Source organism: Labrus bergylta, chromosome 13 (genome assembly GCF_963930695.1).
Source record: "Labrus bergylta chromosome 13, fLabBer1.1, whole genome shotgun sequence".
NCBI lineage: Eukaryota > Metazoa > Chordata > Actinopteri > Labriformes > Labridae > Labrus > Labrus bergylta.
Window position 1 is genome coordinate 11,071,633 of NC_089207.1, and position 27,823 is coordinate 11,099,455.

Sequence of the window (27,823 nt, forward strand, 5' to 3'; positions counted from 1 at the left end):
AATGTACTATAAAGAAGTGGACTCGCCTCAAACCTGCAGTCCTGCTAATGGCCAGCAGGGGGTGGAGGGGGGTGGGAGAAAGCCTTGTAGTAGTCAGGACCTCAGTGGAGTTTGGGGAATGTGATTATATGAAACATGATATAAAATACAAGCAGGCCAAAAAGAGGTATTCAAGAGGAATGCTTTAATATTGAAATGACAGGACTTTGCAGATACACAAGGTTGAAAACATGACATCAAATCTGAAAACATGATATTCAATCGGACTTCTGATCACTGCTTCTTCATCAGTTTAATCTCGTAATCACAGTCCAGCACACAGTCCTCTGTGTTTCTGTGTTTAAGGACACTGCTGGTTGTTGTAAGGCGCTTCAGTGTCAGGATGCAAGGGGGGGGGGGGGGGGCATCCAGGTGTTGGCCTTGAAGGGTTATAATTCATAGTTTGATGTTACATTCCATATTTCTTCTTCAACTCGTCGACCAGGAAGATGTACTCGTTCATGGCGTCGTCTTGGCTCTTTCCTGAAAGTTGAAAATGTTATGATAATTAGGAACTTTTAAAGTAATTAGAGAATGTTTAAATATTGTTCATCCCGTTCCTCTCAGATTAACAGCTTTGAATCATGACCGTCAGTATTTAGATAATAGTCAGTAACAGCTGGTTTGCAGAATTAAAGCTTCACATGTTACTGTAAAACTTCTGTCTTTGGGCGCAGGTAGCCTAGTGGTTACTGTGTCCGCCCCCATGCACGGAGGCTATAGCCCTCAACGAATCGACCTGTGGCGCCTTTCCCGCATGTCATTCCCCACTCTCTCCCCAATTTTCGACTCTATCCACTGTCCTTTCTCTACCATAAAGGCAGAAAAAGCCAAAAAATAAATCTTAAAAATAAACAAAAAACATCTGTCTTTATTAATAAATGTGTAGGTCAGTACAAGCATCACATGGTGACTGTTTAAAGAAGTAATCAACCAACAGCGTTTCCCCACAACCTTCCTAAGAAGTGGAGGCTGCAACCCCAAAGCAACCTCATGTTTACAGCATGTGAGCAAGGCCTGACATGAAATATTTGTAAACTACCTGAAATCTTTTAGGGTTTAGGTAAGGACCCAATAAGAAGGTACATGTCTGAAGTCACAATTTAAAACACAAACACAAGTTCAATTGGCTCCACAACTTTTTGTTTCCTTCCAGAATTTATGTTTCCTCTGAATACATGTGATGGGGAGGTTAAAGGAAAACTAAGTGTTTTTATATTTTACTGTTAAATTAAAAAACAGTACCTTTCTGCTTCTCCCAGGCGTCCCATTTAGCTTTCCCAGTGAAGTCAAACATCCCAGGACGAGCTGCAGGAAGACAAATGTAAAACAACATGAGTACAGTTGCAGGAAAAAAGTACATGAACCCTTTGGAATTTCCTAGTTTTCTGATTAAATTGGTCATAAAATGTGTTCTGCTCTTCATCTAAGTCTCAACAATAGACATACACAGTCTGCTTAAACTAATACCCCACAAACAATTATATGTTTCCATGTTTTTGTTAAACACAACATGTAAACAGTCACAGTGCAGGGTGGAAAAAGTATGTGAACCCTTGGATTTAATAACTGGTTGACCCTCCTTTGGCAGCAATAACCTCAACTAAACGTTTCCTGTAGTTGCAGATCAGAAATGCACAACGGTCAGGAGGAATTTTGGACCATTGCTCTTTACAAAACTTTTTCAGTTCAGCAATATTCTTGGGATGTCTGGTGTGAATCACTCTCTCTTTTTTTTTTTTTTAAGATTTATTTTGTGGCTTTTGTGCCTTTAATGTAGAGATAGGACAGTGGATAGAGATGGAAATCAGGGAGAGAGAGTGGGGAATGACATGCAGGAAAGGAGCCACAGGCTGGATCACTGGATCTCTCTTGAGGTCATGCCACAGCATCTCTATCGGGTTGAGGTCAGGACTCTGACTGGGCCACTCCAGAAGGCGTATTTTCTTCTGTTGAAGCCATTCTGTTGTTGATTTACTTCTGTGCTTTGGATCGTTGTCCTGTTGCGTCACCCATCTTCTGTTGAGCTTCAATTGGTGGACAGATGGCCTTAAATTTTCCTGCAAAATGTCTTGATAAACTTGGGAATTCATTTTTCCGTCCATGATAGCAATCTGTCCAGGCCCTGATGCAGCAAAGCCCCAAACCACGATGCCCCCTCCTCCATACTTCACAGCTGGGATGACGTTTTGATGTTGGTGCGTTGTGTAGATTTGTCAACAGAGATGTTAGCATGTGCCAGAGATTTGTGTAAGTTTTTAGCTGACACTCTAGGATTCTTCTTCACCTCGTTGAGCATTCTGCGCTGTGCTCTTGCAGTCATTTTTACAGGAGGCATGGTTCACATCAGGCAATGCTTCTTGAGAGTAGCAAACTCAAAACTGGAGTGTGTTTTTCATAGGGCAGGGCAGCTTTAACCAACACCTCCAATCTCATCTCATTGATTGGACTCCAGGTTGGCTGAGTCCTGACTCCAATTAGCTCTGTGAGAAGTCATTAGCCTCGGGGTTCACATACTTTTTCCACCCTGCACTGTGAATGTTTACATGTTGTGTTCAATAAAAACATATAATTGTGTGTGGGGTATTAGTTTAAGCAGACTGTGTTTGTCTATTGTTGAGACTTAGATGAAGATCAGAACACATCTTATGACCAATTAAATCAGAAAACTAAACAATTTCGAAGGGTTCACATACTTTTTCCTGCAACTGTATGTATTGAAGGTCTGATATATCCAAGAACGCTAATATTCCAAAGAACCGAAATCAGAACATGAAAAATAACTCGCTGTCGAGTTATTTTTAGTAGAACTGCTCTAACCAAAGCTACAGATCCTGCAGACGGTCTCACCTGTGTTGACGTCTCCTACGGTGGCCTGTTTGAACAGAGAGTAAACCTGCAGCATCTCTTCATCGGCTGGCTTCTCCGTCAGCTTCTTCACCTCCTCTGCTGCTGCGTCAAACTTAGCCTGAGGAGGAGAGGATGGATTCAGATTTGAATGACAGATACAGAGGGATTCAAAAGATGTCTAATGTGACACTCAAATGATTCACATGAACTACAGAGGAGGACAGAGGTCAGGACCTGGGCCTCCCTAAGCTAAGCTTGAATTACATAGATGCCTTTTGTTTAACATGATTAGTGTGATGAACTTAACACCACACAGATAGCACACACTGAGCTTCAGTACAGATAACCCTGAAATATTTTCTTTTGTAAGGTTCAATGTCCATTTATGATCATTCTAAAATAATAGAGTCCGGGCCAGCTGATTGCACGTTCAGCTGGCCCGCTCGGGCCAGTTCATATACTGCCTGAAAAAAAAATAGACAGTAACACGTTCTTAATTTCACAGCGCTATCCTGTCATACCGGTGTTTTGTCTGTAATTATTTTAAAAACATTGCGCTTATAACTGCTACAGCATGAATGTATCAAGCGTTCGTGCGCGCGCCTGTGTGTCACAGTTGAAAGGCAGCAGACGGCTTCACTGCTGTCCCTCTCGAATTGTACACTCACACACGGATTTTAGCGCAGGTTCTCTCTAATAAAAAACACATTTGGTAAAACGGTTTTAAGACCATCAGATCCCGACAAAAGCCGGACTTAAATCAGGATTCAAAGGGAAAAAATCACCGGAAGAGTCGAGAGTGTCAGCAGGGCATGGCGAAAACAGAACGGAGAAAAGTTTCAGCCACAGTGACAGACAGCTGGAGCTGGAACACGCTGCAGCTCAATTTCACCTTCAAGTTAAAGACTAGATTCTGGTAAAGATCTCCACAAAGCATCTTAGCCCTTAAGAGAGCTCCTAAAGTAAAGATCTAAGGATGAAGAGTTTCTCACAGAGAAGAAAGAAGGAGAGAAAGGTGATCATAACAATTCCAGCTCTATCACAGCCTCATATTAATATCAGTCAGATTAAGTAGAGTCTTACAGTTACCAGCATGGTGAGTAAACACGAGCTCATAAACATAAGAAAAATACACAATATTTTTATAATTAGTTCTCAATTGATTAAATTAAAGTTGTAATTTACTTTTGCATTAGAATGGTTCAAGATTAAATTGGTGACTGTTATTTTTCATATCAAAAGTAACGTTCCTGGGCCAGCGGCTACAATGGTCGGGCCAGTGACCTTTGAAAACCAGTGGCAATTTCACTTAATGTCAACCCCTAGTTTTATAATAACATGTTAGCTGCTCACCCTTTTACACAGACAAAATAAAACTGTTATTGGACTGCTCTCAGACTGTGAATGTGGAGAAAAACATTGTTTTACTGAAAAAAGGCCTGAAACAAAACATTCTTTGATTCACTTTGACCCCCCCCTTTGCACACATCGAACACCCGCTAGCTGTACCAATCTGTGCCAAGTGGGCCGGGGGGGGGGGGGGGAGGATTAGGTCATGGACCGCAAAGTACCAGTAAAAAGATCTGATTGATGTTTCGGTTCATGCTTAAAACCACCCTACTTTTCTGCTCATTAAAAAAAGAAAAGAAAAGACTGCATATCACAGAGCAGCATGTCTCACTGTGCAAACATTGTGCAAGCTTTGTCAGTGAGGAAACCAAAGAACAGAAAAATGCAATCAGACTCATTAGGAGGAGCAAAGATCAGACTGCAGTGAGGTTGTCACAATGGACAACCTTACGACAGCCTGAGGGATAACGGTTAAGATAAAGGTGACAACAATCTCAGGCAACCAATGTTGGTATTGTTTTTTTAATCACCAAAAAGAGCAGGCAAACTTCTACACACTGTCTGAATTAAAGATAAGATAAGATATACATTATTCATCCCAGCAGGGAAATGTAGGTGTTCCAGCAGCCAGCATGCATACAAACACACAACACAACACAACACATATATACAAACATATCCCACCCATATAAAAAAAACATGAGCCCACAATAATTGTAAAAGTATGTCAAATTTCAGAAAACAAGCTACAGAAAAACCTGGCACCAGTGTGTTAGTGAAGTTAGAGGAGTTTGCCATTTAAGATGGAGACAATCCTCTCCTACACACCTGCTGTCCTACCTAAGAAATAGATATAGTCTCTTGAAGCGTGTTGACACTATTGTTGATCATTTAAATAACAGAAATTCAGACAAAATGTTTAAGAGTGTTTAGATGAAGCTGTAGACACACTGTGTACAGTATTCATATGAGTGTTTAGATGCAGCTGTAGAGACACTTATCATTATTTGTATTATAACTTGTATTTCTCCTCCCTCAGGCTGCCACATGCTGCAGGCAGTAGGTCAAAGGTCAGGGAGGTTATAACAGAATATTAACACTGACTCTCCCACTTGCACTTCACTAACACCTCTTATAGAAGACATAACAAACTCAACTACAAGCAAGCCTTGCTTACTTTTCATTACAGTAACGGTACAAACAACCACGACAGTATTTGTTTAGGTAGGCATGAGCTCACTGGGAGAAACAACATTATGAGGCTAGCTGTCACTTCACCATCGATAGCTAAAACAAGCTAACGGTTCCCTCTATCGATTTCATAACGGAAATTAATCCAGTTTGTGATATCATACATGTTCATAAATAATTGCGAACTCACCTTGAGGTCAGCCATGTTTAGTTCCTGGTTCTTTTTATGCAGCTGTTCGTGTCAGCTCCCTGCAAACAGACTTCCAGCAGGACGGAGAAGAAGAGGAAGAAGAAGGGGCGAAGTCCGCTCAGCCTCCCGTAATGCAGCGAGAGTGGAACAGGGTCAGCCACGCCCACGCCGTTACCCTATTGGCTGTTTGAAAAACTTGACACACAATCACTATCTCTCATTGGTTGGCGTGATAGTTGTAACCAATCACGTCTCAACAACCTAGCTCGGTCATTTTTAATTTTGAGCCGTAGTCGCCTCAGTGAATAATCATAATCGTGGAGTGAAAGAGAGGAAAACAGAGAAAAACATTGGGACATCTGTGAAGGTTTAAATGTTTCTTTAAGTTAGTTTTCTTTTCTTTTTTTTATCCTTATGTATGTGTATAGTGGTAAACTGTCGGTATAGTTTGTTTCATTTATTTTCTGTGGTGTACTGTGATTTGTGCTGTGAACTTTATCTCAATAAAAAAATAATAATCATAATACGCACTTACTGTAAGGGGCTTTTGTCTTATTTAAATTTTAATCATGCTCCTTTCCATGGTTAAAGTCAAAGTCAACTTTATTGTCAATTTAAAAATATGCCAGACATACAGTGCAATCGAAATTTTGTTTGTCTCCGTCCCGCGGTGCAATACAACCAAAATAAGGTAAAATAAGGTAAGGTAAAATAGATCAAATAAAGTAAGGTAAAAATAAGATAAATAATATTTACAGTAATAAATTCTAAATTGTGCAAACGGTACAAAATGGTAAATAGAATAAAATAAAATTTAAAGAAAAAGTAAACTTGTGCAATATGTGCAATGTGCAGTAAACTGATTGTAAAGAACTGAGCTGAGCAGGAGATTTGAGTCAATCTATACAATAGTAATAGATATGTACATGAATCCTCTTATACAGAGGTGGCTTTGGTTTAGATGTAGAGGTGGTCATCTCTCAACCAGAAGGTCAGGGGTTCGATCCCCAGCTCCTGCAGCCACATGTCTGATGTGTCCCAAGACTCTTAACCCCAAGTTGCTCCTGCTGCCTCATCGGCTGCAAATGAATGTGTATGAATGGGATTAGTTAGTTCTGATGGTCTCTTTACACAGCAGCCTCTACCATTAATGTGTTAATGTGTAGGAGTGACTTTTCAGTCTATGGAATTTACAGGTTTCTTCCATTGACTGTAAATATAAAAGGTTTTGTTCATATTTATAAATTATTCCAAAGGGAAATTCCGGAGTAAAACTGAGCACATTTAAACTAATCTTTTTCACGATCAAACCGACTTTTCTGCAGCACATGACCAAAAGTTAACCTCAACATAGTTAAGACATTTGACTTTATTAAAAGCAGTAATAAATAACATATCCAGAGAGACATTAAGAACACTTTATTCAACATATTTTAAAACAATAGTTGAATTCAATCTTTGGTCAGAGCACCAGAAGAATATGTGATGACAAACAGAAATAAAAGGCACACCAGTGTGGTGGAGAATAAGCTTCAGTGTAAAAAACAACCTAACTAATAAAAAAAGAAAAACCCAGAGAAGAAACATGACGGGGCCGTTTTTGTTTTCCTCATTACTCCAGCATGCTTGGCCTCCATCAAAAACAATAATCTTGGCTGTAACTGAACACCCTCAGGGTCACCAAAAGGATGTGGGGTTTGCTTTAAAGAGGCCGTAATCTTCTCCTTTGAAGAAAGCCACTTCTGTTTCATTGGCTGAGAAAAAACAAACACAAGTGTCAGAGTCGACATGGTTAACTCTTTAACTGTTCTTCATTCAGCAGCAGTACACTCTGGATATCAGGCGGATTCATGAAGATGTCACCATTGTTTCAAAAAAAAGATTGTTGGGCACTTTAAACACAAACAGTCTCGCTGATTGATGTCTGAAGTGAGTTTGAGAAAAGACAAAGAACCTTTTATCTAAACTCCTCAAAGAAAGTTTGGAAACATTATTTCGGTCAATTATTTCGCCCCTTTAATAATACTAAGTGGTGTTGTGTTATATATTTATTCATTTTACAGTGCAAAATGAATAAAGTTTAAAAATGGCCAATATGTGTTAGGAGCATATTGAAGGGGATTTTGGCACATTGTTTTTGGGCGCTACCGACACGTTTAGCTGTGTTGCTCATTCCACGAATGCACAATCCTTACAAATTATACCTTGTTGTAAAGGTGACTAATCAGGCTTTCCAACGATATAAAAAACAACACCAATTAGTGTTATTAAAGGGTCAAAATAATTGACCGAAATAACGTTTTCCAAACTTTCTTTGAGGAGTTTATTTACAGTTATAAATAAACTCTTACCCACGCCAGCTTCTCTAAGGGTTAGACCGTCTCTGAGAATGAGCTTTTCATCGTCGTCTAAACTCATCACCAACTCATTCGTCTGGGAAAGAAACAAAACAACAGAAAAAGTTTTGACTTAAAGGAGCAATCTGTCACCCGGACACCTAGTGTTTAAAATGGGTACTGCAGTCCAAATTCAAAACATTGTAGAGAGCTGTCTCCCTCCTCTCTAGAGTCGATGTGCAGGTTGCCATGTGGTGGACACTGAAGCTTCAGTGTTTAGCCAGCTCGGCATCGGTCTGTAAACCTTTCTGCGTTCTAACCTCTCTCCATTTTTCAAAAGCATCTCCAATATTGATCCTAGTTTGAGCACGTTTCTGCTCGTGGATGGGTACAATCTCTTCTATCTGAACCAGTTCTCTTGCCCGCTTGCCCGTTTGACCTGATAACTGGTCTCATATCTGGCAAACCGAGGGGCGTCCAAAACGGCAGTGTGGGGGTGGTTTAAAACCGCCTACCTTCTCTGGTCCAAACAAATCCAGACCATTCAGGACCAGAATCTAAACTTAGAAGGACATACTGGCTGCTGCTCAGAGATACCAGCACTTCAACATAGCATGTTTCCTCAGGAGACCCCCCCGCCCCCCCTCCCCCCATTGCCGTCTGACAAGAATATCTCCCGCTGTGAGGTGTGTATGTGGACAGCCAGGTCAGGAGAATATCCAGAAGGTCCTCCTGAAATGAAATCGATATTTCCAGGGGTGCAGATGTGAACACAGCTTAAGATATACCTTTGCTCCGTGGGCCTGGTGGACAATCTTCATTGTGTCTGAAAATAGAAGAAAATAAAGTCATATAATGTGATACATTATAAAGATTCATGGAGATGCATTTTGATTTGAGATCCTGCAAAGACACAAACAAACATGTAAGCAGTGACAGTCGTCCATCACAACATTAACTAATGTCTGTCTTTCAATGATAACTGGTTAAAACAGTGCAAAATGGACCTGCTTGTTTTGCATCACATTTTTCATGAAATAATGTAAAATCTGAGTCGTCTCGTTCTTGTGAGACGTCACACCCCTGACATCCTCCACCGCCAGGAGTTTTTGTCATTTTTGGAACATTACAGATGTTCTTTATTATGTGGACAGATATCTTGAGTCAATTGTGTTGTTTGTTTTTTTGAGAAAATAGTAGTTTGTATTTGCCTTAACTTCCAAAAGCCCTCGAGAAAGCAAGGCAGAGTCCAGTAACTTCACTTATAAGGCTCTTTGCTTTTGTACTGCAGCATTCCTGGATGCTCAAACTGAGTTAAGGTCTTCTGTCTTTGTTTTGCTGCGGATAAAAGTGAAGTTACTGTTTCACTGCAGTGGAGTTAAGGTGTTATGCCTTTCGTTTTAATATCTGTCATCAAGCACTTCTGACACAGACAGTAGCTTGACCAAGTGTAGCAAAGAAATAGTGTTGTGTTATTTTAACCATGCAACCAAGTGAAATATAGTATCAAATGGAAGTTAATGCCTTTTGCCTTGGCATGACCCATAATTATTGTACAGGCAATGCAAAGGCAGAGTACCTTAGCTTCCAAATAAGGGTCAAAGGTCATGTTTGAGCTAAAGGTTTTTATGAACATTAATAACCTCATTAAAAAGACAAAGAATTGCCACATTTCCAATATTCTGCCTGCAACTCATTTGGCTGGACAACAAAAAGACTTTAAAGTCATTTTTCTCAGTTCTACACTCTGGAGAGTTCAGGTCTTTTGCCTTTTTGTCGGGCAGAGCAGCCGATATAATCAGACAACACAACACAGTACAACTATAAAAACACAGATATGACTTCATGTGGAAAAATCCAGTAACATACCGTAAGCATATTTCCTGAAGGGAGGGGGCAGTGCTGCTCTTGTTGCAATACCTGAAATGAAGACTTTAGTTCATTTAAATTGTCAAAGAAATGTGATCATAAGGCTCGATGATAGAAATAGTATTTATCTATAAAGTAGAGACGGTGTTGATGGACCTCAGGTCAGCAGGTAGCTTGTTCCAGTAAGACCACCTCCAAATCTGAGTAGACTACATCTAACAAACCTCCACCTGATGACCTGAGGGGGGGTCGGGTTGTTTAAACGGTAGACTCACCGTCTTTGACCAGCTGTATGAAGTCCAGCACCGTCTGGTCCAAATCGACTCCGTGAAACACAACCGGTTTAAAGTTTCTGTGCTCGAAGGAGCGGACCAGCCGCACTGTGATGACCGCTTCAGATGAGGCCATGGCCGGCTGAACGTGAGCCCGAGTCCCGCTGCTGGATCCTTGCTGACCCGCCGGATGGTTATAAACTCTAAATACAGTTAATTACGCAGCTTTTTAGTGTCTACGGAGAGCTTCAGTTTGTGTTGTAGTGCTGTATGGATCTAGCATGTGAAGGCCAGACTAGTCGAGTGCAGCGATCCAGTCAAAAGGAGTCGATTTCCGAGCGTTTGGTCGATTTGGTAATACTCATTACCGCCACCTAGTGTGGAGTGCGTAAATACAACTACAGTCTGATATTAGGGTCGTCATAATACCAGAATTTTATTGTAGTTCAAATCAAACATAATCGATATCTGTTTCAATACCACAGCAACAACAATACAAACACTATCTCCCAATATTCGGTAATTTCATGTTTTCTCTGATGCCTGCAGACTCCCTAAATTGTACAGAAACGTTGGCAGTGTTGTCAAAAAACAGGAGTTTGGCTGCAATTTTTGATGGACTCGTTTCTCTCCTACACATCGGTCATATGAAATAAAAGTTGTTCTCTTAAAGCTTTGGTACTTTTTGATGCTATTGATCACTAACAGAGATTGCATTGTTTAGAAACACCACACATCCACCCTCCCCTTTTCATTTTTTATTGACATGAATCTTCGGATGTTGTCTTGGCTCCTTGGGAGAACAAATGCTGCAAATTCCCTTCGTTTGGACGATTTGTTTGGGTGTCCTGACTGTGATGCTCTTGCAGGAACCGTCTGTATCTCTGAACTACTGCTGCAAATTGATTCTTTAAAAATATAATTATAAAAAGCTATTAAAAGGCATTAAGGCCACATTGGATCATGTTTGATCTCTTATTGTCTGTAAGAACATAAAAGTGGCACTGATAAAAGACAGCCCGTCTGTTTTCACTCAAGAGCAAGAGCAGCAGAGTTTAGACTCTCACAGAGAGAAAAGAAACTTCTGGATTTTCCAGATCTTTTTTTCTTCATCTTTAGACGTCACCAAAGTTTTGGGGAGGATCCACCTCAACGGATGGCTCTGGGTTATGTGTGGGTCTGTGTCGCCGGCTCTCCCAACCCCGGCGGATCTTTGTCAGTCTGAACGTCAGACACGGCAGAGCTAAAAGGATCCGTCCCACCAGGACCACACAGGGCAGGACGAGTGACAGCAGAAACACCGGGGGGAGGAAGTACGGGTAGGACGAGGGGTAGAAGGCGAAGTCCCAGCCGAAGAACAGAGTGTGTGTGACGGAGAGAGTTAAAGCAACGTAACCAAGACCTGACTGGAGACACAGAAATACAGATAAAGTGATCTTAATATACATCGTGTTTATTTAAAAACTATTACTTTATCTGCACAAAAGATAGAAGAGGAGGAACATGTCTGACTTGTTAGTTTCAGGTAGCAACCATCTCACCTGAACAAAGGTGAACTCCCTCCAGGTGAGGGCGTTTCCAACAGAGGGCAGTGAGGTGATGGCCAGCAGAGCGAGGACTCCAAATCCCAGAATGCCACTGGACAGGTACAGGTCAGACCTCCACACCTGCTTCTCCACCCAGGAGTTTTCAACACCAGCTTTCATCTACAAGAGATGGAAACATTTTAAATATCAGACATCATAAAAAACACTGTTAGTACACACCTGTTAACTGGCTCACCTGTCTGTAGGCTGCGTTCAGCAGTGTGTACCCTGCAGCCCGCCTCAGGGTCAGACACATGCTGTATACGGCGTGCAGCACAGCACACAGGAAGCTCAGCAGGCCCAGCTGTTTCCTGCTGCACAGCCAGCGGTCCATCCAGAGCGGAAACCTCCGATATTTAGTCCCTCTGACGAGCTGGAGGACGGCCGCAAACACACCTGAACAGCACATTCATCAACGATCATTAATACGAGGTAGTTCATTCATCAAGCCTGGCATGCTTTCCTGCTTGATGAGATGTATGTGATTGATTTTTTAAAACTTGAATATGTTCACTTGGGTTGTCATGACACCAGAATTGCACTCTGAAAAGGGCTGTTGGCAACATTTCTGGAACAGATATAAAGAGATATAAAATTTACTTTTGCATCTTTGAGATGCCAAAAGGACTGAGAAACGTCAGTGTTGGCCGACCTTTGAATTTCAGTGAATTTGAACCTTTTCTTTCTCCGTTTTGGGTCATGGCAGCTTTTGGTAATGCCCTCCATGTGACTTTCAGAACAGATTTTTTTAAATCAAAAATGAACTCTTCCAAGCTCCTCACTTTCCTTCCTGTCTCCTACAAAAAAATATGGTCCAGGCTAAGAAATTCTTGAATTCTTCTTTCTATAACATCAGTTCAGTACCTGGCAGGTAGACGAGAGCGAGTGTTACCAAGGCGACAGACGGCAGCGTCTCGTTCACTGTCACCAGGGGGAGCTGGTAGAAGTTATTCTCTCCTTTGTCCAGGTAAGGCAGCAGGACGTGTCTCATGAAGTTGTATGCATAGAAGAAGAGGAAGAGGAGGAAGGTGGTGAGCATGGGGCCCCCCCATGAGGGGAAGAGGAGGAGGGGGGCTTTCTCGATGTCTCTGGATGCACACAGACCCCCCAAATCCACGGGGCTGAACCCGAGATGACGAGACAGCTGGAGGACCGAGGCTTTCGAGGCGGAGCAGTCACTGCAGATCAACACCTGACAGGTGATAAAAGAGTTTTATGTTCACTGTCTCAGTAATCAAGCTGACAGGGAATACTTGTTATTATGTGGCTGCTACTTAGCTTGTTTTTGTCTTTATTTGCTTCCTCACCTGTCTGCTCCCATCGTGAGCTCCAACCTGCAGCGCCCACGCAGACACCGTGTTGAAGCCCTTCACCACGCTGCTCATCGGGAACAACTCAGCCAGCCTCTCAGCGTTGGACTGCCGCCCTCCACCTCTCAGACTCTTTGCGTTGCTCACATCCACCAGCACCTTCCCCGTCAGCCCGTCCCTCAGACCCAGCAGGGTGTGGTAATGCTCGGGGTAGATTGCGGCGAACACTAGCCTCTCTGCTGCCTCCACCGCTTCCCTCTGGGAGCGAAGCTCCACCCCCTCAGGAAACAGACCCCTGCCAACACCAGCTGGGTCCCTGCTGCCCACGACCACCCTGAACCCACAAGACAGCAGTCGGATGGAGAGGGAGCGGGAGAAGTCTCCAGAGCCGATGATCCCGACCACAGGGCCGCTCAGGGAGAGGGGCGGGGCCGAAGAGTCTGAGGGATCAGAGGGGGTGCTGGACAAAAGGGGGGTCTTCATGTTGCTCTGCATGATGGCCTGATGATGAGGAGGAGGGCTGTTAGATATTAAAGGTCACATATTATAATCATTTTCAACAAGTCTCAGAGCTCCTCAAAACAAGAAAATCCACTCTGATCCTGTATTTGACCATTCCTATAAACCCCTCTATTTCAGCCCTGCTCAGAACAGGCTGTTTCTGTGTCTGTACCTTTAAATGTAAATGAGCTGTGTCTGACCACGCCTCCTCTCTGGAAGGGCTTGGGTGTCTCTGGCTTTCTCGCTCCATGTCCTATTGTTTACAGTGAGAAGGCAGACTCAGAGGGCAGAACAAACACCTAGCTGTGGGAGGGCCACCCACCTGGGGGAGGGGTTACTGCCCTTTGTGATGTCATGAAGGGAAAATCTCCAAACGGCCTGTTTGAGCACACACTTTCTGAAAAGTGGAACAGGCTAAAGACAGAGAGGATGGACTTTTCTCATGATTGGGGGATTTGTAGACAGACTAGAGACACATATTAGTCAGTCCAAACAGTGTTGATTATCTAGCGCCATGTAACCCTACTGTCTGTTAGAGAAACATGGTGAAGTGTAGTTTGCATAATATGCGACCTTTTAGAAGATTATATATTTAATATAATATCAGAATATTTGCAATAACAGAATAGTGTTAGTTTTCTATTTTGTTTATATAAGAGTTTGTATTTCACTTCCTTTTTTATTTTGCCCTTTCACCCTCCTTGTGTTCCTGTTTTCCTTGTGTTCCTGGATTTGACATAAAATGTGAGTTTAAAAGACAAAACATCACACTGTGGGTTCATCCAGATTAAACATGCTCAACAATGTTCACAGTTTTTAATCTTTTATTTTGTATACACAAGTTGTTATCCTGAGAACACAAGATAATAACTTGTTCCTGAAAGATTATTTATTTATGAATTATTGTTCAAACAATATGGTTATCTTGTGCTCAAGTTATTACCTCATGCATACAAGTAATTTTATTGTGCTTACAAAATAATACATTCTGGAAACAGTTATTTTCTTAAGCACACAAGTTATTAACCCTTAATTCTCTTGTGGGAAGAAGTTGTAAATATAATCTTGTGCTTTTAAATGATTATCTTTTGCATTTAAGTCATTAGAGACAGAAATTTGAAGTGTTGTGCAGCAGTTAAAGTCACATTACAAAGCGGGAAAGACAACAAATGTGAAATATTTACAATGTTCAAAAACAAAACAGAGACAACGAGCACTTCACTGACCGTTTCTCTTCAGGGTTTATTCACATGTAGAAATACTGAAGATGTTATGTAGTCATGTTTTGTCCTCCTGTTGTCTGAACGACACTTATTTAACCAGGAGACTCTGCCGGTCACGTGCACGAGAGGCCCCGCCCACTGTTGCATTCAGGGACTCCTGATGAGCTTGGGTATTTCGTCGTTTTAAAGTAATTTGCAGGGGCGATTCTAGAGTCTGGTGGGGCCCTAGGCGACAACCTTTTGGGGGCCCTTCCAACCAGCGTTCATCAACATCACGTCTGCCAGAGTCCCGATGATTGCTACTCCTCCTGTTCTTTTTTTCTCTCCTGAAGACGGATATTTCCTCTTCATCTTTATTTGTTGACTTTCAAAGACAAACTTTGGTTTTCACATCAGTGAGTAGCAGGGCAACGAGAGCGAGTGCTGTCAGATTGGGCCCCCTTAGTGAGGTTTAAATTTGCACATTTTTGGGGCACTGCTTTGGTTTCAGTTTGTCAGCCCTCAGGGACCCCCTACTGGTCTGGGGCCCCACGCAGTTGCTTATACCTTACTTGTTGACAAGTAGCACCTCTGTTTATTTGTTACAGAAGCCCTAAACGGATGTGCAGTAGTACATTTTATTTCACTAATTTTCCTGTGTTAAAGTCCCCCCCACTGTCGAGATCTCAATTTATTTATCTCGTTATCTTGTGATAATAAAAAAACACTGCTTGTGGAAACAAGTTTATTTCAGCAGTTTTCTCAAGATCTTCTAATCTGAACTAATTAATCATGATAAAAAATGTTTTTGAGATCTTTAAAAAACAACTGAATTTTACTCGTTATCACATGAAAACTGAGAAAAAAAATATAGGCTTTAATTTGGATGTAGGCCTATGTCCATTTAGTCTCCCTGAATAATTTCAGACATCGGACCATATCAGAAAACAATAAAATGTAGAAAAAACATAGAACAAGGAACACAACTCAGAGAAATTAACATGTGCACTGATGCTGTATAAAATGAAAAATAAGGCCTTACAGCATTGAGCGCTTATGTAAACCTTAATAATTCCTACAGCACATAAATGCAGCACAGCAGGCAGCGCTAGATAACAAGACATCCTGCGTTCTGAACCAGCTGATAATAAAACAGTTTATAACAGTGACAGACTCTGAGCTCACAGACAGATAACACAAAGGACATCATGTAGTTTTTGGACACAATGTTTGAAAAGAGAAGTAAAATGATGAAGTATGAGTGATGATTCATGTGTCCACTTGGTGTCGCTGTTCAACTGTACAATATGTACTAGACTGTAGCAGCAGTTTTCCACAGAATCCACCAAATCTAATCAAGACAATCTTAAGTTTCTTACATGGAGTCTGCAAAATGATGACGTTTTTACATTGAAAATAATGATATGCGCTAATGATGATTCAATTAACGACTCCCATTGTCTCACCTGTTTACAGCTTCTGAACATAAAAACATGTTCATGTATTTACTATTATAATTAAAACGTGTAACTTGTACTATTTGTTTCTATTAAATGTCTGATAATGTTTGAGCTTCTGTTTGACCTGTTTCCCCTCTTTGTTGTGATCTTCATTTTCAGTTTTATTCTAAGGTTATTCTGAATTTCCCCCTGGGCCCTCATAAAGTATAATCTGATTCTGATAATAATCTGATCACATCTGTTCGCTTATTAATGAGCGATAAAAACGATTTATACATGTAACATCATACATATAGGACTTTTAAGGTTGACAAGGTTCACTTGTTTTGAGTGAGTAAATGTTAAAATACAAACACTTTAAAGAGTGAAGTTTGATTGAGCTTCTGTCTCCAATTTCTGATTCTGACTCTGATCAAATTGAAGAAAAAATTTTCATAATGAGAAATAAATCATGTTCATTTTCAGCCTTTAATCTCTGGTGTTTTCAAATCATCTTTCATTCTTAACACAGATAGGAAAATAAACACATTTCCTGTTTATGTTGCATCATTTTTTTTATTGTATTGTGCAAATGTGAAAACAGTACAAGATAAGTTAACACTTTATTGTCCGTTTGCACAGACCGTTATTTCAAAAGCAATTCAAATGTGCAAATTTGCATCCGTTTTTTCCCACCATTTCAAACACAATTTTTCAATAATTGTACCAAAGCTGTTCCCATTTTGAGGTTGAAATTAACTTAAAGAGATTCAGAAAAATAAATCTTTGCCTGAAGTGAAACACGGAGATGATGATGAGCAGGTTGAGAGCAACGATGAGCAGAGAAGTGGAAGGAAACAATACAAGAAGAAACAAATTTTCCACCAAGCTGGTTGTGGGTTTCTTACAGGACGTGTTGAAAAGATGTGGGAAGCAGAGCTCTGCTCCAACCTCGACCTCCATCTTCTGCAGACAGCTGCAGCTCTGGCAGCTTTCTGGACTAAGCAAAGACATTTAACAGATTCCACTCACTCATTTTTTTTTGTCACTCTCCGTGATTGTTGTAAGAGGTAGCTCCTCCTGCTTTGTGTTGCACATCACCCCCATCATCGTCATCTCTTTTAACTCAATAATTTACCTGTTTACATGTCAAGAAAGATAAAAGAGTGAAATTAATTTAGTAACAAAACACCACTCCGTTTTGTGATGGTCAAACTATTGTCATTGTGACTCAAAATCACTGACTCTGGGGTCTTCTAAGCAAAGCTCAGGTATACAGAACTGTAGTTTGTTAGCTGTGCCAGGTTCAGGTGAGGTTGCTGTCACTTTTATTATCTGCATGGTCTCTTGTTAATTAAGATTGGTGGTTTTGCCGACATATTTTCTTTTTGCATCGCAAAGCTCGCAGATGGCATTTGTCTGATTTAAATCATCACCCCCAGTTTATGTTTCAAACCAGAAGTGTGACAATACATTGGCTTTTAAAGAGGCCTAGTGGTTAGTGCGCACGTCCCATGTACGGAGGCTGTAGTCCTCGAAGTGCGGCCCGTGTTTGAATCCGACCCGTGGCTCCTTGCATGTCATCCCCCACTCTCTCTATCCCTGATATCTGACTTTATCCACTGTCCTGTCTATCCAATACATGCTTTAAAAAGCCAAAAAATAAACAGATTTATTATCCCCCTCTTCCACCTTTTCAAACAGTCCCCTGTGGTCTAAATGAAACATCTGTGCTGTGCTTTGGTCAAAATATAACATGAATCAAGCACCAGAGGACCCTCTATAAACCAGCTCTCTCAGAACGCTCCATTTCGGTGTGTGTGTCTCTTTAAATGCAATGAGCCCCCCCTGAGTTTTCCCGGTAGACATCACTCCTTCACTTACTTACTTACTTACTGCCCTTTATGCCTACTGGCGTGTAGGGCAGCAACAAAGGATCTCCACTCCTGTCTGTTTTGGGCGAGCTTTTGGATAGAACTCCAGGTCTGCTTCATGTCTTTCAGTTCTTTCTCCACTGTTCGACACCAGGTTTCTTTGGGTCGTCCTCTCTTTCGTTTGCCTTCAGGGGTCCAGTGTAGGGCGGTTCTAGGAATGTAATCCTGTTCTTTTCGCATGATGTGTCCAATCCATCTCCACCGCCTTCTTTTTATGATGGTCTCTATACTTTCTTGGTTGGTCCGAACAAGTAATTGCTGGTTGGAGATGGTGTTAGGCCAGAAGATACGTAGGATTTTCTGAGGTTTCTTGTGTGGAATGCCGAGAGCTTGGAAAGGTCTTTCTCTGTCATACTCCAGCATTCCGAGCTGTATAGTAAGGTGGAGAGAACACAGCTCTGGTACAACTTGAGTTTGGTGTTGATGCTGTACTTAGTGGACTTCCACACATTGTTCATCATTCTGAATGTGTTTCTTGCCTTGTTGAGTCGGCTTTTGATGTCATTGCCTGTTCCTCCATCATATCTAACAGTGCTTCCTAGATATGAAAACTCTTCTGTTGTGGGTATATTTACTCCATTTATTTGTATAGGTGGGGGATTTTGTGTGTTTAAGGTCATCACCTCTGTTTTCTTCAGGCTTATGTTCAGTCCTATTTGTTGTGCAAATCTGTTGACACAGGATGTTTTTTTTGCATATGTTGGTGGGTATGGGAAACCAGTGCCAAGTCGTCTGCAAAGTCTAGGTCTTCAAGTGTTGTAAATAGCGTGCATCTGATGCCTCTAGGTTGATCTTTGGGTGTTCTTCGCATCACCCAGTCTATGACGGTATTGAAGAGTAATGCTGACATCACGCATCCTTGCCTCACTCCAGTCTTGACTTCAAAAGTGTGGTTGCTGTTTCCTACTTGACATGTGAAGTTGGTGTAAAAACACTTTATGATGAGGATGATTTCTTGTGGAATCCCATATGCAACGTAGAATGCGTCATAAACTGTCCCTGTGGATGCTGTCAAATGCTTTCTCGAAGTCTACAAAGTTGATATATAGCTGTCTTTGCCATTCTGTGCACTGCTCTATGATGTTGCGCAAAGTGAAAATCTGGTCGGCACACCCTCTTCCTTTCTGAAATCCTGCTTGCTCTCTTCTGAGCTGCTTGTCTATTGCATCTGAAATTCTTTGTATGATGACTTTTGCTAGTATTTTGCTTGGAAGGGTAATTCCACGCCAGTTGTCACAGTTTTTTAGGGAACCTTTCTTGGGGATCTTTACGATTACACCGTTTGACCAATCGTTTGGTATCGTCTTCCCCTCCCATATGGATGTGAAGAGTGGTTTGAGCAGTTTTGCTGGATGTACTTTGAACAGTTCTGCATTCAGGTTGTCTTGCCCGGGGGCTTTTCCATTTTTGAGTGATTTGATGGCTGAAACAATTTATTTTTCTTCTGGTGGTGCAGTGTTAACGTCAAGGGCAGTCTCAGGTTCCTGTATCTCTGCTTCTGCTGTTGGTGGGGGTCTGTTTAGGACCTCGCTGAAGTGTTCTGCCCACCTTGCCTCTACTCTCTTGCTTCTCATCTGTTTTCCACCGCCTATTGTAACTCTTTAATGTCATTTTTCACTGCCAAAGTAGACAAGATTTACCAGCAACTGACTCCTAACATCTCATCTCTCCCAGTCTTCTTACCTCCTCTCTCTCACTCACTTTTAAGTTTCAAACTTCCTTCTGTTGCTGAAATATCTGACCTCATTCAGAAATCAAAACCATCTACCTGTCCATTAGACCCTCTCCCTACTGTCCTAGTAAAAGCTTGCCTACCCCCTCTGTCTTCCCTAATAATGGTCATCATACATTCCTCCCTCACCTCTGGTCTTGTTCCCATTTCTTTCAAGTCAGCTTCAATAACCCCTATACTTAAGAAACCTGCTGCAGACCCAAATGACTTCAATAACTTCCGTCCTATCTCCAATCTATCCTTCCTATCCAAAATTCTTGAAAAAACAGTTGCATCTCAGGTTCACACTCATTTGTCTGACAATAACCTCTATGAACAGTTCCAGTCTGGTTTCCGCCCCCTCCATAGCACAGAGACAGCACTGGTAAAAATCACCAATGACCTCCTCATGGCAGCTGATTCCGGACTTCTAACCATCCTCATCCTCCTTGATCTAAGTGCAGCCTTCGACACCATCTCCCATCACACACTCCTTGACAGACTTGCCTCCATCGGAATCACTGACACACCCCTGCACTGGTTTTCATCCTATCTCTCTGGTCGTACTCAGTTCACTCAACTCGGAACCTTCAAATCCCAACCATTTCCAGTCACCACCGGTGTTCCTCAGGGTTCTGTCCTGGGCCCCCTTCTGTTCATCATCTATCTCCTTCCTCTTGGCCATATCTTCCGTAAGTATAACATTCAGTTCCATTGCTATGCGGATGACACCCAGCTCTATCTGTCCACCAAACCCAACTCCTCCCTCCCGCCCACTTCCCTGATTGATTGCCTGCAAGAAATCAAATCCTGGTTCACCTTCAACTTCCTCAAATTAAACAGTGACAAAACCGAGCTTCTCCTCATCGGCACCAAATCAACAATCTCCAAACTTGACAGTTTTTCTCTGGCTATTGACCACTCCTCAGTTTCCCCTTCCCCTCAGGTTAAGAGTCTGGGTGTCATCCAAGCTCACATCAATAATGTCACCCGGTCTGCTTATTTCCATCTACGTAACATTAATCGCCTCCGCCCGTCCCTCACTCCCAGCAGTACCGCCATCCTTGTCAACACCCTGGTTACATCCCACATTGACTACTGCAACTCCCTTTTCTTTGGTCTCCCTCTCAAGTCCATCCACAAACTTCAACTGGTCCAGAATTCTGCCGCTCGCATCATCACCAGAACGCCCTCTGTTAATCACATCACCCCTGTCCTACAGCAGCTTCATTGGCTCCCGGTTAAACATCGCATCACCTTCAAAATTCTGCTTCTCACCTTCAAGGCCATCCACAACCTCGCTCCGCTTTACATCTCTGAACTCCTGCACATCAACATACCTACCCGCACTCTCAGGTCTTCTTCTTCCATTCAACTCACCACCCGCCCGCCTGTCCACCATGGGGTCCAGGGCCTTCAGCCGCTCTGCCCCCCACCTCTGGAACTCCCTCCCACCACAAATCCGTAATATTGACACTCTCTCCATTTTCAAATCTCATCTCAAAACACATCTTTTTAAACTGGCATATTCAGTCTGATCATTCTCCACCCGTTCTCATTACTCCTTTACATCCTGTACATTTGTGTTTTTTAATGTTAATTTTATCGTTGTGTTGTTACCTTGTTGTTTTTTTATCTCTGCTCTGTAAGGTGACCTTGAGAGTTTTGAAAGGTGCCTTTAAATAAAATGTATTATTATTATTATTATTACTTCTGCCTCTGATGTAAGAGTTCGCCCTTGTTTGTCAGTGATCGGCGTATCTATAGCTCTATGGTACCTACCGCAGACTATTTTGGTAATTTTATAGCCCTTACCTTCCTCTCCCTTGTTTGCTGCTTCTTCTGCCTGGTCTGCAAGACTTTTTATATAATTTCTCTTGTTTTCTCTTGCCATCCTCTTAACTGTTCTGTCGGTTTCCCTATATGGTTGCTTGTATTTCTCTTTAATCCTTTCTGACTTGGCTTCCATTAATTTCTTCTTAAGGGCTCTCCTATCTGCTATGACTTTCCAGGTGTCTGCTGTAATCCACTTTTTTCTGTTCCTTTGCTTTATTCCAAGGCAGACTTCACTGCTATTGGGGTAAGCGGTTTTGATCTGTTCCCATTTCATGTTGGCATCATCAGGTCCTTTTTGTGTGTTGTCACTCGTGTCTGCCAGAGCTTGGAATCTGTTTTTCAGCTGTAGTATAAAAGCGGCCTTCACTTTGGGGTCATGTAATTTCTCCACGTCAAAATGTTGCTGTCCTATTGTCTTCTAACTGGCACTCCTTAATTTTAACTTCAGCACTGCTGTGACTAAGTGATGGTCACTGCCGACATCAGCTCCTCTCCTGACTCTGACGTCCAAGAGTGATCGTCTCCAGGTGCCATTGATCATTAGATGGTCTATCTGGTTCCTGTCTCTTCCATTGGGGGAACACCAGGTGAGTTTGTGGATGTCGCAATGTGGGAATAGGGTACCTCCGATGACAAGGTCATAAGTGGTACATAACTCTAACAGCCTCTCTCCGTTTTCATTCATGATGCCGCAGCCCTCCGTCCCCATGGCCCTGTCATAATTTTGGTTATTGCTGCCTAATTTTGCATTTAAATCACCCATTATTATCTTTATATCATGTTGTGGAGTTTCTTCTAATTCAGCTTGAAGCTGGTCATAGAATATGTTCTTGGTTATTTCATCACTGTCATTTGTTGGTGCATAGCATTGGATGATTGTGATGTTAATGTGTTTCCCCCACAATCTGACTTTCATGAGTCTGCTGTTTACAGGTTTCCATTCCATCAGACATTTCTCCACTCCTTTTCTAAGGACGATGGCTACCCCTTCATGATGTTGGTTGTCATCTCTTCCGGAGTACAGGACGGTCTCTCCTGTGTTGGTTTTGTGTCTGCCTGTTCCTGTCCACCTACTCTCACTTATTCCGAGAATATGCAGGTTGTAATTTCTCATTTCTGCTGTGACTTGAGTGAGTTTACTTGTTTGGTACAAGGTTTGCACATTCCAGAATCCAATTCTGGTCTTGCATTTTGTGTTGAGGGCACCCACCTTCCTGTCAGTAGCTTCCTTAAGGCTTTCACTACTGACATTCATTCTATTTTCTTTCGATAACTCTGGAGGCCCATTGTACACAGTAGTGTTTTTTTCCTTTGTTGCCGTTTCCCTAACAATATTTTTTCTACGGGACTGGGTTGTTAGCCCTGTGTCCAACCCCCAACCTGGAGGACCAATGGATTGCACTTTGTCAGACCTCTATCCCTCGACCTGACCGACTTGGGTGACCAAGTTATGTTTATTCTGAATTTCCCCCTGGGCCCTCATAAAGTATAATCTGATTCTGAAACCACATAAAAAAAATAATGTCTGTAATTTTTTTTGCTTTGTTCCCCTTTGTCATGATGCTTGAATGTATTGTCGGTCGATTCAAAAATATTCCAGAAGAAAACCGACTTTGTGAGATGTGTGATTTGGACGTAGTGGAAACTGAGTCCCATTTTCTTTTGCATTGTACAAAATATTTAAGAGACTTATTGTTTCATGAAGTAGTTTTATACTTTTTCACATAAAAACAGCGCTGCAATCAAAATCACATTTCAGGAGTGACATGAATACATAAATAATGTTAAATAATGTTAGGAGACTGTCCATTAAAAAATGTGAGTGTGCTCAAAGTCCATGTGCAGCCCAGGTCAGGTATATTAGTGATTGGGAATGTGTGGGTTGTAGTTTGGCCTGCTGCTCTACTGTTTGGAAATTGTTCAGCAGCGATATGGAGTGAGGAATGAAAGAGTGTTTATACTTGTTCCTTTTACAGTTTGGCACCCTAAATCGCCTCCCAGAGGGCAGGAGCTGATACTCCTCATGTAGGACATGCAAAGGGTCGGAGGCTATCTTCCAAGCCAGTCTGAGGGTGTGCTTAATGCAGCTCACGAGGAAAGAGTGTTCAATACAACGACCCACCATCTTTGAGCAGATGCCCTGGGGGAGGGTCAAATTGTGCTAGATGTTACAAAAAAACAATGCAAAGTAATCGTAGAGTAGTCGGAGGACAGCAAAGACAAAAAGATATATACTACAAAACACTGAGACATCACTTGACATTGAACCAGCAAAGACTTTACAAAACAATACAAAATACATGAAAAAGGATTAACATTTTAAACAGCTTAAATTTCTATTTCTATTTCTGGTCAGTTTTTATTCACCAATGTGTGTCTTTTCTGCAGAACTTTATGATTCTGAGCTCATCTTTTTGTCCTTTTTTTTGTTTCTTCTACACAATAATGAATGCATTTATTGAAGACTATAAACATGTGGACTTGACAATTGTTTCTGCATTAATTCAGCCCTGCAAAGTGACATAAAGCTGATATATCATGGAGTATGACATTATTTTGTTTGGTTTATGCACTTGTAAAAATGTAAACATGATCCAGGCTGTGATTTATTTTCTGTGACACATGGTCATACAGTGATCTTATCATTGTTGTTTTTTTCTGGGTTGGTGTTTTTGTTTAAAGAGGGGTCAAAACTGTTTGATGCAGAGGTGTCAAAAGTATTCACATTCATTACTCAGATAGAAGTATAGATACTAGGATTTAAATGATTATTGCACATGCCAGAGAGAGAGAGAGAGAGAGAGAGAGAGAGAGAGAGAGAGATGTTGAGCTACAGGAATTATTTATGACAGCCTTTTCCCTCCATAATCACAGCTACACACAGGGATTAAACATAAGAGAAGATATGAATTTTGCTTCCATTCAGTGAAAACCTCTACATGTACTTCTTACTCTTCAGCGACCCCTCAGCCTCTCTACAGCATTTTGGCCTCACGGGAGCCAGGCTGCAGGATCTGCAGAGTCACAATGAGTTTCACTGCTTTTCTAAACCAGGGGTAAAATAAGGCATATATCAAAGGGTTCACGCAAGAGTTAAAGTAGAACAGAAACACCACAAATGATATAAATGCATCACTGAGCACACTGTCCCCTACAAGAGACAAGATGTAGAATGGACAGAAACAAATCAGAAACACTACGACAAGAACACCAAGAGTCCGGGCTGCTTTCAGCTCCGATTTGTTCACAGGGAGAGCGAGTGAGAGCTGGAGGGAGACGGCTGTAACATGAGAGCGCATGGCTCGAGCCTGAGACACCGCCACAACAAACACTCTCATGTACAGGAAAATGATGGCAGAGATGGGAGCTATAAAGGTTACAACAATGTCAATATATAGCATTTGGATGTCATAGACTAACACACACTCTCCGTAGCAGGAACGATACCTGCCCGGTTGACTGATTTCTTCCTTCACTAACAAAGTGTTGAAACAAAACGAGCAGAGCCAGCACAGACAAACACAGACAGTAGCTCTGCTCTGAGTGACCCTGGTGGAGTAATGCAGAGGGTCACAGATAGCAACATAGCGGTCGACAGATATGAGAACCATGTCTCCTACTGAAGTAAATAATATGGTAAATATTAAATAATTCGACAGAGTACACACATGGTCACTAAAAAACCAGCAGGAGGTTTGTAAGAGGATATAATTCGGCATCAGTATGAGGCCCACGAGGAGATCTGACACAGCCAGGGAGAGGAGGAGGATGTTGGTGGGAGTGTGGAGCTGCCTGGAAAGGAAAAAGAAAAGTATCAAACTAGAAGTTATCATATCTAAAAAAAACAACTAAAAGAATCATTCTTATTCCAGTTGTTGAGGTGATTGTGAAATGACCCTATGAGGATCGGGGCAAATGCAATGACATTTAAACAATTAACAAGAGCACACATAAAGTCATCAAAAGACCAGCAGGAGATATTTAAGGGGAGAGAGTGCAGCTGCCTGGAAGAGGAGAAAAGCAAAATCTGATCCAGAAATCATCATTAAATGACAAGACCGTTATTTCAAAAGCAATTCAAATGTGCAAATTTGCATCCGTTTTTTCCCACCATTTCAAACACAATTTTTCAATAATTGTACCAAAGCTGTTCCCATTTTGAGGTTGAAATTAACTTAAAGAGATTCAGAAAAATAAATCTTTGCCTGAAGTGAAACACGGAGATGATGATGAGCAGGTTGAGAGCAACGATGAGCAGAGAAGTGGAAGGAAACAATACAAGAAGAAACAAATTTTCCGCCAAGCTGGTTGTGGGTTTCTTACAGGACGTGTTGAAAAGATGTGGGAAGCAGAGCTCTGCTCCAACCTCGACCTCCATCTTCTGCAGACAGCTGCAGCTCTGGCAGCTTTCTGGACTAAGCAAAGACATTTAACAGATTCCACTCACTCATTTTTTTTTGTCACTCTCCGTGATTGTTGTAAGAGGTAGCTCCTCCTGCTTTGTGTTGCACATCACCCCCATCATCGTCATCTCTTTTAACTCAATAATTTGAGGATAATGACCAAGATGGCGGCGCGAGCGCATCGCGAGGCCCAGCGTCTCTCTCAGATTTGCAATTTTGCAGTAATTTTATTGTTAATTTCGGGTCTGTTCGCACGGAACAGCCTCGCCTTAACATCCTACACCCGACAGGAACTTTTGGATATTGGAATACACCTCCCTGACGATCTAATCAACAATCTTCAACTCATCCCTGAGATCGCCAAAACACCTGAGGCTACGCACTCTACCCGGCCGGGCGGAAGTGCTCGCAGGCGGCGTCAAGACCGTAAACAAAGGCGGGGGAAGCGCGGAGGTATAAGGGCTAAGCTAAAGCTAACACCGCACCGTCTCCCGTTACCCAGCATTTTCCTCACTAATGTGCGGTCTTTGGTGAACAAAATGGACGAGTTACGACTTCGCATCATCCACAGCAAGAGAATTATGGACTGTAATGTCATGATCTTCACGGAAACATGGCTAAACAACGGAGTACCGGACGATGCTATCAAGCTAGCCGGTCGCCACACACACCGAGCAGACAGAACAGCAGAGGACTCCGGTAAGACCAGAGGAGGAGGGCTGTGCATTTATATTAACAAAGCTTGGTGTACAGACTCTGTCATTATTGGGAGACACTGCTCAGCTAACATTGAGTTTCTCATGGTTAAATGTAGACCTTTCTATCATCAAGGGAGCTCAGCTCCACTATTGTAACTGCAGCCTACATACCCCCTGATGCCGATGCAAAAGCTGCTATGAAGGAACTTTACACCGCTATCAATAAACAACAGACTGCTCACCCGGAGGCTGCATTTATAGTTGCAGGTGATTTTAATCACTCAAACTTAAAGACAGTGCTCCCTAAATTTCACCAGCATGTTTCCTGCAATACAAGAGGAAACAAAACTCTGGACCATGTTTACACAAACATCGCAGGAGCCTACACCACGACCCCCCTCCCCCACCTGGGACAGTCAGACCATCTTTCTTTGTTCCTCATCCCCAAGTACTCCCCACTCATCCAACGTGTGAAGCCATCAGTAACAACGATTAAAGTGTGGCCAGCGGGGACAGACTCTGTACTTCAGGACAAGTTCCATCACACAGACTGGAGTATGTTTGCTTCTCAGGCTACCTTGGGCTCTCACACAGACATTGACACCTACACTTCTTCTGTGCTGGATTATATCAATACCACCATCGACAGTGTTACAACATGGAAGCAGATCACCACGTACCCAAATCAGAAGCCATGGATGAACAAGGAGGTGCGTCTCCTGCTGAAGGCCCGCAACACCGCCTTCAGATCAGATGATGCAATGGCCTACAGCGTATCCAGGGCAAACCTGAGGAGGGGCATCATCAAGGCCAAGCACTGCTACAAGCTGAAGGTTGAGGAACACTTCTCCAACTCCGACCCCAGACGCATGTGGCAGGGCATCCAGGCCATCAGTGACTATAAACCCAGAAACTCCACCCCGATAACCACAGATGTATCCTTCCTGAACGAGCTAAATCACTTTTATGCTCGTTTCGATAGAGACAACAGAGAGACGCAGACCACGACCAGACCTCCTGCAGACAACCAGCCCCTTTCACTCACCTCCACAGACGTCCACGCTGCACTGAGCCGGATCAACGCTCGAAAGGCTGCTGGTCCAGAC

The 27,823-nt window shown here is 42.2% G+C and overlaps 3 protein-coding genes and 1 pseudogene across 4 annotated transcripts; all 4 read right to left on the reverse strand.

Moving 5' to 3' along the window:
• Positions 1 to 165: 165 nt before the first annotated feature.
• Positions 166 to 5,779, reverse strand: dbi (diazepam binding inhibitor (GABA receptor modulator, acyl-CoA binding protein)). The gene is made up of 4 exons (XM_020631997.3): positions 5,621 to 5,779; positions 2,890 to 3,007; positions 1,285 to 1,347; positions 166 to 522 (listed from the first exon to the last, which is right to left on the reverse strand). Exons 1-4 carry the CDS (start codon positions 5,633 to 5,635, stop codon positions 449 to 451), a joined length of 270 nt encoding a protein of 89 aa, XP_020487653.1. The 5' UTR covers positions 5,636 to 5,779; the 3' UTR covers positions 166 to 448.
• A 1,245-nt stretch (positions 5,780 to 7,024) lies between these two features.
• On the reverse strand, positions 7,025 to 10,384 carry c13h2orf76 (chromosome 13 C2orf76 homolog). The gene is made up of 5 exons (XM_020631996.3): positions 10,101 to 10,384; positions 9,826 to 9,876; positions 8,745 to 8,782; positions 7,972 to 8,053; positions 7,025 to 7,374 (listed from the first exon to the last, which is right to left on the reverse strand). The coding sequence occupies exons 1-5, from the start codon at positions 10,231 to 10,233 to the stop codon at positions 7,298 to 7,300; spliced, it is 381 nt and encodes a 126-aa protein (XP_020487652.1). The 5' UTR covers positions 10,234 to 10,384; the 3' UTR covers positions 7,025 to 7,297.
• Positions 10,385 to 10,508: 124 nt separating this feature from the next.
• Positions 10,509 to 14,848, reverse strand: steap3 (STEAP family member 3, metalloreductase). Of its 2 annotated transcripts, none has more exons than XM_020631999.3 (6): positions 14,721 to 14,848; positions 12,991 to 13,494; positions 12,548 to 12,875; positions 11,880 to 12,079; positions 11,639 to 11,803; positions 10,509 to 11,503 (listed from the first exon to the last, which is right to left on the reverse strand). In XM_020631999.3, exons 2-6 carry the CDS (start codon positions 13,486 to 13,488, stop codon positions 11,213 to 11,215), a joined length of 1,482 nt encoding a protein of 493 aa, XP_020487655.2. In that variant the 5' UTR covers positions 13,489 to 13,494; positions 14,721 to 14,848; the 3' UTR covers positions 10,509 to 11,212. The 2 variants fall into 2 exon arrangements, with proteins under 2 accessions (XP_020487655.2, XP_020487656.2); XM_020632000.3 differs by having other exon boundaries at positions 12,991 to 13,513; positions 14,721 to 14,829.
• A 9,734-nt stretch (positions 14,849 to 24,582) lies between these two features.
• Positions 24,583 to 25,994, reverse strand: LOC109982641 (trace amine-associated receptor 7f-like; annotated as a pseudogene).
• Between the last annotated feature and the right edge of the window lie 1,829 nt (positions 25,995 to 27,823).

Coding starts and splice junctions, on each gene's coding strand:
- dbi (XM_020631997.3), bottom strand. Junction 1,348..2,889: donor CGTAGGAGACGTCAACACAG/GTGAGACCGTCT, acceptor GTCTTCCTGCAG/CTCGTCCTGGGATGTTTGAC. Junction 523..1,284: donor CGCCTGGGAGAAGCAGAAAG/GTACTGTTTTTT, acceptor TTCAACTTTCAG/GAAAGAGCCAAGACGACGCC.
- c13h2orf76 (XM_020631996.3), bottom strand. CDS start 10,233: ATGGCCTCATCTGAAGCGGTCATCACAGTGCGGCTGGTCCGCTCCTTC. Junction 8,783..9,825: donor CTTCAGGAAATATGCTTACG/GTATGTTACTGG, acceptor TTCTATTTTCAG/ACACAATGAAGATTGTCCAC. Junction 7,375..7,971: donor CCTTAGAGAAGCTGGCGTGG/GTAAGAGTTTAT, acceptor GTTTTTTCTCAG/CCAATGAAACAGAAGTGGCT.
- steap3 (XM_020631999.3), bottom strand. CDS start 13,488: ATGCAGAGCAACATGAAGACCCCCCTTTTGTCCAGCACCCCCTCTGAT. Junction 12,876..12,990: donor CTCACGATGGGAGCAGACAG/GTGAGGAAGCAA, acceptor ATCACCTGTCAG/GTGTTGATCTGCAGTGACTG. Junction 11,804..11,879: donor TGAACGCAGCCTACAGACAG/GTGAGCCAGTTA, acceptor CATCTCTTGTAG/ATGAAAGCTGGTGTTGAAAA.